At 44.6% G+C, this 12,620-nt stretch overlaps 3 protein-coding genes across 3 annotated transcripts; all 3 read right to left on the bottom strand.

Annotated features, from left to right (window-relative positions):
- Positions 1–1,555: 1,555 nt before the first annotated feature.
- LAJ45_05947 (uncharacterized protein) lies at positions 1,556–3,038 on the bottom strand (the record flags this gene model as incomplete). The annotated part of the gene is made up of 2 exons (XM_046115515.1): positions 1,556–2,895; positions 2,993–3,038. 2 exons carry the CDS (start codon positions 3,036–3,038, stop codon positions 1,556–1,558), a joined length of 1,386 nt encoding a protein of 461 aa, XP_045971099.1.
- A 3,712-nt stretch (positions 3,039–6,750) lies between these two features.
- On the bottom strand, positions 6,751–7,884 carry LAJ45_05946 (uncharacterized protein; the record flags this gene model as incomplete). The annotated part of the gene is made up of 7 exons (XM_046115514.1): positions 6,751–6,813; positions 6,890–6,897; positions 6,952–6,974; positions 7,385–7,403; positions 7,489–7,597; positions 7,791–7,797; positions 7,862–7,884. 7 exons carry the CDS (start codon positions 7,882–7,884, stop codon positions 6,751–6,753), a joined length of 252 nt encoding a protein of 83 aa, XP_045971098.1.
- A 30-nt stretch (positions 7,885–7,914) lies between these two features.
- On the bottom strand, positions 7,915–9,313 carry LAJ45_05945 (uncharacterized protein; the record flags this gene model as incomplete). Its single annotated transcript, XM_046115513.1, has 8 exons — positions 7,915–8,026; positions 8,121–8,185; positions 8,237–8,252; positions 8,394–8,512; positions 8,576–8,583; positions 8,918–8,943; positions 9,032–9,217; positions 9,282–9,313. The coding sequence occupies 8 exons, from the start codon at positions 9,311–9,313 to the stop codon at positions 7,915–7,917; spliced, it is 564 nt and encodes a 187-aa protein (XP_045971097.1).
- Positions 9,314–12,620: the final 3,307 nt, after the last annotated feature.

Below are 12,620 nucleotides of genomic sequence, written 5' to 3'. Positions count from 1 at the left end.
TCACTCGACCAAACAACGCCAAGACAATCAACTGATAATCTTCCAGCACCTACTTTAACAACCAATCTCCTTATTCCGACCAGACAATGATTCAGCGCTGAATTTATAGCATTACAATACTTTTCCATTATTAATAGTACTAAATACGTCAGTTCTCTATACTTAATTCTTCTTATGAATAAAGTAATTGGTATGTACACTTTATGATAGAATGTCAGGCCTGTGGAATGTGGAATGTCAGCAAGACATGCACCTCTCGTAGTGGTGAATTAATATGATATATACTCGCGCGTAAATTAAGTCCTCAGAAATTTTGTGAGGTCGTTGCTACCAAGAATTCTCAGGACTTAATTAATGGGTGGGTGTGCGTACCACTAATTATTAACTACAGATACACGTCTGTGGTCCAAGAATATATTGTAAGGGTTCGAAGTGTAGTAATGTAGATATGGGGCTACATTTAAATTTGGATCCATCTTCGAATCATATATTAACGAATATATGAAATTCAAGTCGCCAGAATGCATTTGGAACAAATACGGAATTCCCTATGATCAATCACAACCCTGACTTGGATACTGTCATCCTGGTCCGCCAATCATGTTGCGTTGCAACGAGACACCGCAACAAACACTTCAAGAGCCAAAGCTCAATATTACCCCTTTTTGTTTTCACAGTTTCGTGGGATTAAATGTAAACGAAGCCTTACTAGCGGCTTCCCTGTCGGTAAACATCTCGGCCCGTGATTGGTTATATAATTTACATGAATAGTTCCATTCATCGTATCATTTCACGCCCATAAACAGTTAATTGTTGACAGTGTAGAAACCAATACCAATAGCCATAAAACTCAGAAAAGGCATCGCCGTCCGTTCCCTATCCCAGAAAACGAAAGAATAAAAAAAGCGGAACTAGATATCGAGCTAGAAGAAGAAACCATTCCTGGCCAGCCAAGGTGGAGTGGTTTGATGAAAAATTTAACAGATGGAAGTGATGTGAATCGTGTCAATGTAATAGAGGTAAGATAGTAGTAAGTGAAATAAGGAAAGAATAAAAAGGATAACAACCCAGCCTGCTCCGTGAACCATGCGCGTAACGAGAATCAGATGGAAAGCAGTGTACTAAATGAAAAAGGAAATCGCTAAAAAAAAAAAAAAAGGATGGGAAAACGCATTGAGAACCCTAGATAATAATGTCATCCCCAACACACACCCCTCCGCCAACAAAGGAAATTTTTGTTCAGGGTAGTATGAGAAATTAAATAAAAAACTAAACACCTTGGTGTAGTTGTCGACAGAGACGGTTGAGCCGCGGCTTTTTCAGATATCGCAATCCTGGTATAGATGCAGAAACCGCGGACGCCTCTCTTCCGCGTCTGATTGCGTACCAAAAATAATCCAAGAGTGAAACTTCATCCATATTTGATTGTCAGTTTTTCAACAACGACAATCCAAGAAGACAAGTAATAAGGGAAACTGAAATAATGTTTGTGCGCCGCGGAGTGGAGTGGTGTGTCAATCCGGTTTGCACATCTCTTCTTTCTCTTCTATCGAACTCACAGTATCCTTCGTGGATCCAGCTGGCCGATATCTGCACTAATGGCCTTTCCGTCGAAGACCATTTCACTTATCAATTTTCCAGTGGCCGGCGCATTATTAATACCCCAACAACTATGGCCCGTAGCCATCAAGAGGCCTTCAGTTCCCGTTTCACCGATCAAAGGTCCACCATGGCCACCCACACTTAGAATTGGCAGATAGCAAGCTTGTTTTCTTGTTACCCGTCCAAGTCGAATATGGTCCGATATAGAGCTGACCTGAGCTATCAGGTCATCACAACGATTCTCATCCACTTCCACGTCTGCGGTCGTCTCGGGAACCTCCACTTCCATATCCCCTTCACCACAAACATATATTTCATTATTTGGGCGTGAATATATCTCTGGAGATACCGGTTCCGCCTGGATATTCCGTGATGAATGATACCGGTATGATGGAGATGGTGGTGTAGGAGGAATAGTTATCTCGGTGAACAAAGCATAAGCCGAAACAGGTGAGGCCGGGGTAATGGTAACACTATGTGCTCGTAGCCCAGATATCGGAGCAGAAGGGTAAAGTTTTGAAGTCCATGGTCCTGCCGCAAGAATGGTTGTTGTAGATGGAATTGTATGTATTTCTTCCGTCTCACGATCCTTGTATGTTACTGATTTTACCTTTCGACGAGTACTACGGCCTGATGAAAAAGAACCCAAAGATACCGACGAGAGCGCTGGAGATGGTGGACCCGACAAATAACTATTGTCTTCTGCTGGAGGAGTGATTGGGGTGGGCGATGGACTGGCTTCAGCATAGTTAATGGCTTGAACAGATCCGATTATGACCTTGACGCCCTGTTCTTCCGCAAGACGAATCATAGCCATCGTGAACTGATAAGGGTGCACTTGTGCTGTTTCCTTACTTCCTCCCATCTTTTCGTATCCCTTGATAAGATCTGGCAGTATCCAGTCTAGGTCTTTGGGAAGCGCACTCCTTCCTCCATTGGTGACCTTCCTCCCCTTCTCTCCGCTCCTCTTTCCCAATGACATTCCAGCTTGTCCACCTAATCGTTCCAGCTCGTTCCTCCCTCGGCCCGTTGCTTCCAAATTTCCGCACGACACCTTTCTGTAACCCCAATTCTCTTCACCACCATGTTCCTGTGCCAAATCTTGATGTAGCTTAAAGCTCAGGGGAACAATGTTGTTTGGATACGCCCATACTGCAAGAAGTCCTCCAGCCTTTCCAGATGCTCCACCAGCTATTCTTGTAGCCTCGATTACCGTTATGGAATGCTTCGATGGATCGTAGGCAGGATGTCTTGTCAGGTAATATGCTGTCGTACAACCAATAATGCCACCGCCTATGTAACCAGAATTTAGCATGCAATTAATGAATTAAAAAAAAAACCCCCCCAGAATTTAACAACATTGGGAAAATCAAGAGGAAAATTTTCTCACCTATTATGACGATCTCCTGACGGTCGGTACCCTCCATGACAGTCATTTTCCGTGCTGTTTTACGATGTTCGTAGCTGCTAGAAACCGTTTATATAGACAACTGCTGAGAACAATAACAACTTTGGATAGGTAGAGCTGTCTGTAGTGGAGATTGTAACCGGGTCTCCGCGTGCACAATGATATGCGGGGTGGGTGGGAAGGACGCAGTTGAAGTAGTATATATGGAAACTGGAGAGAGAGAAATCACCCAATGTTACCCGATCACACTGCTTTCCTGCTAGCGCCGCCTGATTGCCCTTTGGCCTCTACAACAGATGCGATGAGCTGATGGGTTCAAGTTGCCTGACCTACTTTTGTAGAGTACAGGTTGTCGCACAAACTTCTTTTCCTTTTTTATATATTTATTTTTTAGGATTTTGGGTTGCCGCAAAAAGTGGGATGGGTGAGTAAAAATGAGGAGTATGATGATGGGGAAGGAGAAGAATAATAAGGAAGAAAATCTATGAGATTTGGTAGATTGCGAAACCCGGAAGCTGGGAGTTTTTTTTTTTTTAGTTTTAGTTTCTTTAGTTTTTTTTTCCCTTCTTTTTTTTTTCCTTTCTTTTTTTTCCTTTCCTTTTTTTCCCTTGCCTTTTTCTATCCCAATCCCGTTCTTCCTCGCTATTCCTTTCTTTTATCTTTCTTCACGTTTGTCTCTCCGAAATAGAGAGGCTCGGAGGTAAATGGTGCGACTCAATCAATGGCAGCCAGACAAGCAGCCACGAAATCCACCTGCAAGAGGAAAGGGGTTAGCTGCAAACGCTTTTGATGCCGAAGGATCCTGATGCATGGAGCACTCAGAGGCTCGTGAGATGTGAGAAACTCTGCATGCGTTTTTGGATACTGATCTAACAAATCTCTCCCACAATCAAACGCCTCCGTTGGGTTCGCTACGCTTATCGATCTCAGGTGGCGTTCTCAAAGAGGCTTGCGACGTGATCCCGAACGCACATTCAGAGACACACTGGTTCTTTGTAATGGACTGGGTGGGAGAATCTCGGCCGACGGGTAATACCAGAATTAGGAGGTTATGATACGAGTTCTCGGGAAACGAACAAGCAAAAGTAAACCAGAGGGGTGGGAAGGCTGAATGAAGCCGGATTCGAACGGATGATTTTGACAGCTGTACAAGCAGAAACACAACAACCTCAGCTGGCTGTGAATCTATGGCGTCGAGGCAACAAAAGTCACCTCAAAAACGACCCACTGGAGCACGTCCAGCAATATTTTCTAACCTCAAGGAATGGGGGCTCTAGAAGTTCCACACATAACTTCCCAATTGTGACAACCACGGATGACTACAGTTTACTCCACATCTACTCTGACATCTCATCCGTCCCTTGTGTACGGCAAACTTGAACACCGAGATAGAGTAGACGCATAGCGTCCCGCAGCAGCCCTACCAGAACCATCCTTTGTCACCGTCGTCTTTATGGATCCAGAGCGCCGGCGCGACAGAACACCAATGAAGATCTTAGAAATCAAGATATTGCTATGGTCTGACCCTGCATCTGGTATAGGTGCACTGTGCCCCCGGATGGAATCTAATACCAACCTTCATATCTGAGGGAAAGAAAGAAAGAAAGAAAAAAAAAAGGCCACCTGATTATGGCGTGACTTTTTTTCCGCTCTTACCCCCCCTTAGCCAAATTTCTTTTGCCCGGTGCTCTGGATTTGTGCAGTTCATCGAAATTTGTGGTCTGATTTTTTTTGCCCCGCGCGGTTTGAGCTATCATCCCTGCTCCCACTTCTCCCCAATACGTACATACCTACACGAAAGGATATTCGGAATCTGCCTCGGTCAAGGCCATTTGCAAGGGATATTTTATGGGGGTATTAACACTAGGGATTTATCGGCAGCAGGCTAAGTCAGGATGTTTTTTGACAGGCGATGTTCCTGGATAACCATGTATGAATGGATCTTAAACGCGCTGCCTGCAAGGTATTTCTCAAGTGTATCAGATGCACGGCCATCGGTGAATGGACCAGGAAATACCTCAAAATACACACTGGGCCTGGAGGGATGATTCTCCCAGCCTTACTTTTACTCTTTGGATCAACTCACCGAATTTTGGTAGAAGGTTTCTTCCATAACGATATTGGGAAAGTGAGACCATGTCAAAAGGTTTACAGGGCGCAGGTTTTTGCGGTGGGTTGAGGTTAAAGTTGTTACCGAAAGGGATTGGAGATAAGAGACAGTGCCGCTGGGAAGCAGTCTTTTCTCTGGACATTTCAAGCAAGGCCTTGCATTCATGTTCCAAATACTGCTTCTGCAGTCATAGTCTGATATGATACGACAGTGTGTTACAGAGTTTCTCATCATGATCGACACACACCCATTATTCCATTACCTGGGGAGCTGAAAAGAGTACTCGTATGTCGGAAATGGAAAAACGTGGGTCAGGCATAGATTGTAACCTTGCAATATATGAGTGTCTTGCGGACGAGTCTCCGCAGAAAGGAAGGTATTGTGGAAGATATCTATGTGCAATGACGTTCATGAGCCCACTACCTTCCATAACTATAACTATCCTCATGAGATACAACCCTTATTATCCAAACATCAAAGTCGCCGGCATCGTAGCAAAGTACCACTTCAGACCAAGAAAACGAGAAACCCATCACTGTCCACCTTGGCTCTTTGTCATGGTTCTAGTCGTACCAGCGCAGTTGACCAAGCATCAATGGCATCACACATTTCGCCGGCGTAACAAACAAGAGCTCACTATGTAGTATTGTCGCCCATATGGAATGTTGAAGATAAATAGACTCACAATCAATTTACTTTAGGCGTCATACGCGCATATGGGTTCCCGCCTTCTTTCTAGCTGCTGCCTGCCGGATTCCCCAAATTTCTTTCCCCGCCATCGAGTAACATCTCCATCTTACTGTATCGTAGGGTTCCAATCTATCGCGAATTGATGTGAGGTGTGACCAGTACCTCCCCGACGGAGAGTGCGTAATAACACCAAAAGGAAAAGGTCCTTAATAGGATTATTGGGCTATATAATTATGCCCAATCTAGGCATGAATCATGGCTCGTGACTTGAAGCCTAGTCCAATACGACATGGTATATTTTATCAACCAACAGAAGTGCACAAATTGCGAATTGATGCTTGCCTGCCGGCCCGTCGGGCGAACAATGGAAAGCTTGATTTGATATCAAGCTAGCCAAGTAGTAACCAACAAACGAGCTAACCTAAAACAATGCCAATCATAAAATTTCCAATATATAATGGAAATAGCTCTGTTTATAAACAGTGAGGGGGGGGCGAGGAGGTTTCATTATCTTCCATATGTTGGCACCAACTATATGTACTCCCTTCATGTAGTTATTGATCCTCTACTCGGCTGGACCTGTCATCTTTGGCATATAGTCGTAGTAAAGAAAAAGATTTCAAAAAAGAAATTTCCCCCCGAGGATCGAATATAAAGAAAGCGAAAATGAGATCGCATATTGAGCGGCTACGCTACCCAGATGCAGCTGCAAATTGACGTGTACGATACGATCCAAACTTCTGGACGTATGGCCGGTTAAACCAGTGAGGTCTACCGGCAGTGTATCCATATGCGATTTGACAATAGCCCTCTAAGCTCTTGCACTCGCTCGTCAGTGGGGGTTTATATGGTCTGTCCCCCCGGGGGTTGGGGGGGGGGGGGGGTTGAGAGGATTACAATATAATATCAAGGTTGTTCGCCCCAGTTGAACAGCTGATTATCAAGTCATGTTTTTTATCACGTAAACACGCCTATAGCTATATTGATGTGGGTATAGATGGATCTATTATATGCATGTTGTCAGTCCTTATGCACTAGACGGCGATCCTTTTCATTCAGAGATCTGCGTAGAACATTACCAGACGGTCTATCCGTCATCAGGTCATACGCTCTGATAAATATCTTGTTTCAGGCTTCAAACCATTCCAAGTCCAAGATGTGAAACTTGGTTTTAGCACCGTCCCCCCCGTCTGATTAGAGTACCACCCGATGTAGCGGGCTCGGGAAGCAATGCCTTTAGAATAGCGGGGTTAAGTTGTCCGGTAGTTGTCTGCTGACTTCCCTTGGCAGTTGTGGGTTCCTGCTAATGGTATTTATGGATTTTGTGCACCCATGCCATGCTGCACATGCCGTCGACGACTCTTCCCTTTTCCTATCAAAAACACGTCAGAATACAGAAATGTTGGACGAGACTTCTTCTCCCAGAGAATATATTCAATGGATAGCAAATCCTTAAACAAAAAATGATTTATTCGAAGGGATCAGATTGCGATTGGCATGCGCACTGAACCCATTGACCAAATACGCAGTTCTCAGTCCTCACGGATCATGCCGGAGAGATAATCTTGGCAGACTGATTTCGAAAGTTTTTATCTATTTCCTCATTGTTAGCTCGATTGTAATACAAAGGTGTATATTACGTAGGCACCGGATGCGAGTCAGAATCCATGATCCATACCTAACATTACATATTCCACCACAATAGCATTGTTTCCTAAACACCGCGTAATTGAGAGAATGGCAAAAGCCCCTTTAGACCATTCGCTCCTCGATTTCACGCATCCGACCTGGGTTCCAGGTTAAGGTATATGCATGCCCATTTTTTTCTTTTTTTCTTTCTAGGGAGCTAGATCTTTCTTCTCGAGGCTATTCTTGCCTTGGGTCTTTTTAGGAAACCTTTGGTACCTGTCGACGAGGTCGTCTTCAGGGAACATGCAAGCAGCTAGCTGAGATTTCAATCTATACGCTAGGGACACACACAGACTTACTACATGTAACAACCACACATCAGTATCATCTCATCGGGTACATGTATGTACCAGAATACCTACATCCCGGTTCCGAGCTCTAACATCCGGGAATTCGGGTGTTCCTCGGTACGCGGTCATCTTCGGGACTGCCTCCCCAAGTAGCAGAGGCCTCCGCTTGAGAGTGTGTAAACCAGGTACTGTCTACAGGCCGGGCATGCTTGATCAATTGCAAGCTCATGGGGTCTCCTAGCTTGCTCGTGTTTACGTAAGCATAAATACAATAATTGGTCGAATGTGTATGTATCCTAGACTGACCCAACAGCTGTCACGGAACACGTACCTGCATTCACCGCTAGCATGCGCAGAACAGATGTCCATCAATACTAATAATCCGTTCTTCTGGCTCTATCCATGATTAGTCTATCTAATGTCGACATTTTCTCATACTAAATTTACTAATCTGTCGGGCCGCCTAGCTAGGTTGGCGATTATCTCTTAGGAGATTGGTCTAGATAAGATAACGGTCAACGGTTAGCTAGTATCAGCCATATCTTTTTACTTCTTTCTCCCCACAAGAAAATGTCAAACTTGACCCGCTTTAAGGGACGGGTACCAGGTGTTTAAGTGTTTACGCTTAAATGAATATAGGTACAGCGGCGGCTGGTCTAAGTAATTTTCGGAGCTCGCCATTAATAGACGACAATCAACCTCGACAACTCCGAAAATGCTATTCTAGGCACCGGGACATCAGTATAGAATAGGAAGGAAACCGAAAAAATGACCATGTGAAATTACCACAGAAACTGGGAGTTTATATGATAATTCAATATCGTTGCCATAACATAGTATTATAATGATGCCTATTTTTCTTCTAAAGGAATCTAACTTTGATCCCCTCCGGTAGCCTCGTGGATCACATGACCAAGCTTCGTAGAGTTAAGTAGAAACCAGACCTTATAGCAATATGGCTTGTTGTTGGATGTCACTCTAGAAGGCTCGAGTAGAACTAGAACGGGACCAGCCGTTCCAGTTTTTCACTCGGACGGTTCCCTAGCCTGGGAATGCATTCCTTTGGCGAAAAAATGATGAGAAAATTTCTTATAGCGTAGATTACCTTTCCGCGTTAGCTGTCCGAACGTGAGAAGGAAACGCCGGCATATTGCCTAGTTATAGACTAATTAGCAAATACTAAACACCCCGTAGAATCGCCATAAGAACTACCTGATTAAAATGAATTCTCTTATAACATACTTTAGGCATAAATAACTCCGCCATTCTTGCTGCGTAGTTCGTAATCCTCCGTGCCGGCGCTTAGCATTGACCTCAACAGAAACTGTCCTGCATCCGAGTGATATCCGATGACACAACCCGCCCAAGCTAGTTAACGTCGTTGAACCCCGATCCAGAACCTCCCCCCACTTTCCATCAGACCCTGATCTGCAATCATATCAATTAGTTATTCCCCTCTCCACTCCGCATCGAAGCTGTCCGTCTGATATACCGTGGGGGCCGCGGCCGGCCTAATCGGGACATCGACCAGCCAGACACCTAGATTAGAGCAATGGCGAATGCGGCTAATCCTCCGGGATCGGTATCGTGACTTGCTGCGTGCGCGATATAAAGAACCTTCCTCCCTCCATCGGCCGCCCATTATATCCCGGATGTTGCATGTGGCCGCGGGTAGCGAACGCTCGAGGTAGGTCGGGAAGCATTTCCCTCCCCTCTGATCCGGCCCCCTCACCGATTGTTTGCAATATAGTGAGGCGAGGCTTGGGGGGGGTCGGGCCCAGATAGGGCATACGTATTATATAGAGCAATCAGCTAGCCAGAATGTGTGCGGACGTCATAAATCTGTAACGTGTGGATCATGTCAGCCAGTCAGCCAGCCGGTAGTTGGGGGGCGCCGGGCGATAGATCACATAACAGGAAACACGCTGTATGTTTTGGGGGATTGTTTTTTTTTTCTCTCTCTTTTTTTTTTCTGTGGTCGATCGGCAGCTTTTGTGCTTAAGATGCACTATTCGCCGCTTTTTATTGTTTTTCCCCTTCCTTCGGCCCGTTTGGGCTCATGATGTGTGGGCAGGCTGGGAATGGGAGGGTCGGAACGCATGGGTGGGAATCTTGCGGGCAATGGGAGGTTGAGTTAATTGGTATTTGAATTGTTCCGTACTCTCTGGAGAGTACCCGAGGCAACGCATTGTCAGGGCGGCATAGCCGAGAGCCGCACGCGCGGGGTCTGGCTCTTTTTTTGTCACAGGATATCACTCGTGCCGCGGTCATGGCGGGCCGCATGACTCGCATCCAAAGGCAGAGATTGGCAGATGCAGATGTTGTAGGCGGTGTGGAACTGGTGTTTGGTGTTTGTTATCGTGGTGGCGCTAGCTTGGTGGGTGGGAACATCGCGTTAAAACACTGTAATCGAAACCCGAGTGATAATCTATGAATCTCTTTAAGTCAGTCCTCTCTACCAAGTGCGTTCGGGCATGCTTGTTAGGTACCGTTCAACATAGATATGATAGATAAAGATTTATAGCAGCTTTAGGGTCGATAACGAGCTCTTGTAATGAAAATACTTGGCTGTTTCAGGTTTTCGTCGTCGTTGTTAGTTTAGACTTTAATGGCGACACCTCAAACTCTAACTTACAACAAACACCTTTAGCACTGCCTGTATTCTCATACGTCAGCCTAGATCTGCAACTAATTCGCTCCAATAGTAGTGGCAGCAGTGTAGTTTATGAGATGACTTATAATTGATTGAGGCCGATGAATATATATTACGAGAGGATAGGTTTTCTTACGATGCTGTTTCAAGTCTAACCCAAATATGCTAAACCGTTACATGAGGAGGATTCCAAAAACGGGTCTGTTATCACTGCTTCTCTGAGTTCTTTATAAGTACTGTAAGGCTGTGGGTGTTCTGATGTCTATTAAGAAACACTAACAACTGGATGAGAGAAGAGACCGATGATGTATTGATAGGACTATAACTAGAGCATTTATATTTATACAACACAAATTGAGGACAAGTTGTCACGCCACCTGCCATAAGTCCGCAGTTGTAACATACATATTCTGAGGTGACAAAGTTCTTGTGATTTTCGCATAGCAACCAGCAGAAATTACCTACAAGACTAATCTTCAAAGCCGGCAATCGGGATTCATACCTAGGAGATATGTTCTATCAATCTTTAGCTCTCTGGCCATATTAATATCTTCTTTATATCTTTTGTGGTCGTAGAGTCATGACCTCGTACAAAATCACGAGATCTTTTGTCACCCAACAATACGTAATCTACTGTCACGTATCCTGCCCCCCCCCGCGGGACAGTACACGTTTTTGGTGCCCAACATGCCCCGCAACGTGCAAGTGGGATACATGTACTCAGATGAGAGAAAACAATGAGTCATTGGCAAAGGAAAATCAATTATATATAGAGAGAGAAAACGAAATGAACTAAACACAAAAGAATAAAAGAATAAACTATATACAAAGGAGAAAAGCTACATATACACAAAGAGGAAGAAAAACCACACATTCAAAGGAGACACTAACACACCAAAGATTACAGCAACCGCACGTAACTTCGCGGTTCCATTTAAACAGGGAGACCGAGAATAAAGCCATAGCATGTTCCCATTTTATAATTAAAAAAGATTTGGCGGACAGAGGGCTACGAAAGCTAAATATACGGTTATTCTTACTCTAGAGGGGCTGGAGAAGAAAACTTCTCCTACTTTCCAGAGAACGAAACGAAAGCATGCAAGCATAATATAATTTGCAAAAGAGGAAGAGATAGGCAGACTTTGAGCTGGATAAAAATTGACTGCTGCTGCAGTAATGGCAAAGGGCAGATAGTTAACAAATTGCCTAGTTGCGATAGGCCTAGCATATAGCTGATCATGAGGGTGAATGTCAAATGCCAAGTGCATGTTACTGTCATACCACTAATACTCTAAAATAATGTAACCCTTCAGCTCCTTGCACTCAGAGCTCCGGCATATCCCGAGAGCATTGCGGTCAATAGATTTTGGGACAGAGCTAGCCAGTGCTATGTACCTACCGGGTACGGGATTGAGCTTTCTACTACTCACAATATTCCCCGAATATGGTCTCTTTACAAGCTTGAGTGTGCAAACGCCCGAAACTATAGTTTTGTTTAGTACAGACACCCATATATCAAGCGGCCATTCTTCATCTCTGTATCATAACATGACCCTGTATATTCTAGCAGTCAATGATATTACACGCGTTGCTACATCACATCACTACCGAGACATACTTGTATATATACATACATGTATAGTATACATATGAAGAAAGTACATGTATGTACATGTAGTTAACCAACTCCAGCGGGAGAAATGATATCTAGAACTACGGCAGCGGAACCAACACAGATCTCGGCCGAACGCTGTAGATTGCCGCAGGGTACGTGCGAGTGATGGGTTGTGACTAACCTGCGCCATGCCCACGCCGGCACCGCAATCTACCCGGTGCCGGTTCCGACATTCAACCATTCAACTGCGGCATAAATCCCGGCTGTGGCGGGATGTATGAGACATATCTAAAGCCGCTGATCTAATCGACACGTATACCACAAACGGCAGGCCTCTCAGTAATACGAAGAAGAACGGGGGGGAACTCTAAACCGTGAATGTACAGCCACTCTGCAAAAGTGTTCGTGATTCCGATTTCGGAGTAAGACATTTCTCCATATGTAACCGCGGTGGGCCATCAAGAACCCCCAAGAGAAGACCTTCCCAGTGACCAATGGCGCCCAAGTTAATGAAGAATAAGATCAATAACCTATCCTCTTTTTATATATAGTCACGAACTATA

This window comes from Morchella importuna (genome assembly GCF_003444635.1).
Source record: "Morchella importuna strain M04M26 chromosome Unknown Morimp01GS017, whole genome shotgun sequence".
NCBI classification, from domain to species: domain Eukaryota; kingdom Fungi; phylum Ascomycota; class Pezizomycetes; order Pezizales; family Morchellaceae; genus Morchella; species Morchella importuna.
The sequence above is the reverse complement of the archived record's forward strand: the minus strand, read 5'-3'. Positions and strand labels throughout refer to the sequence as shown.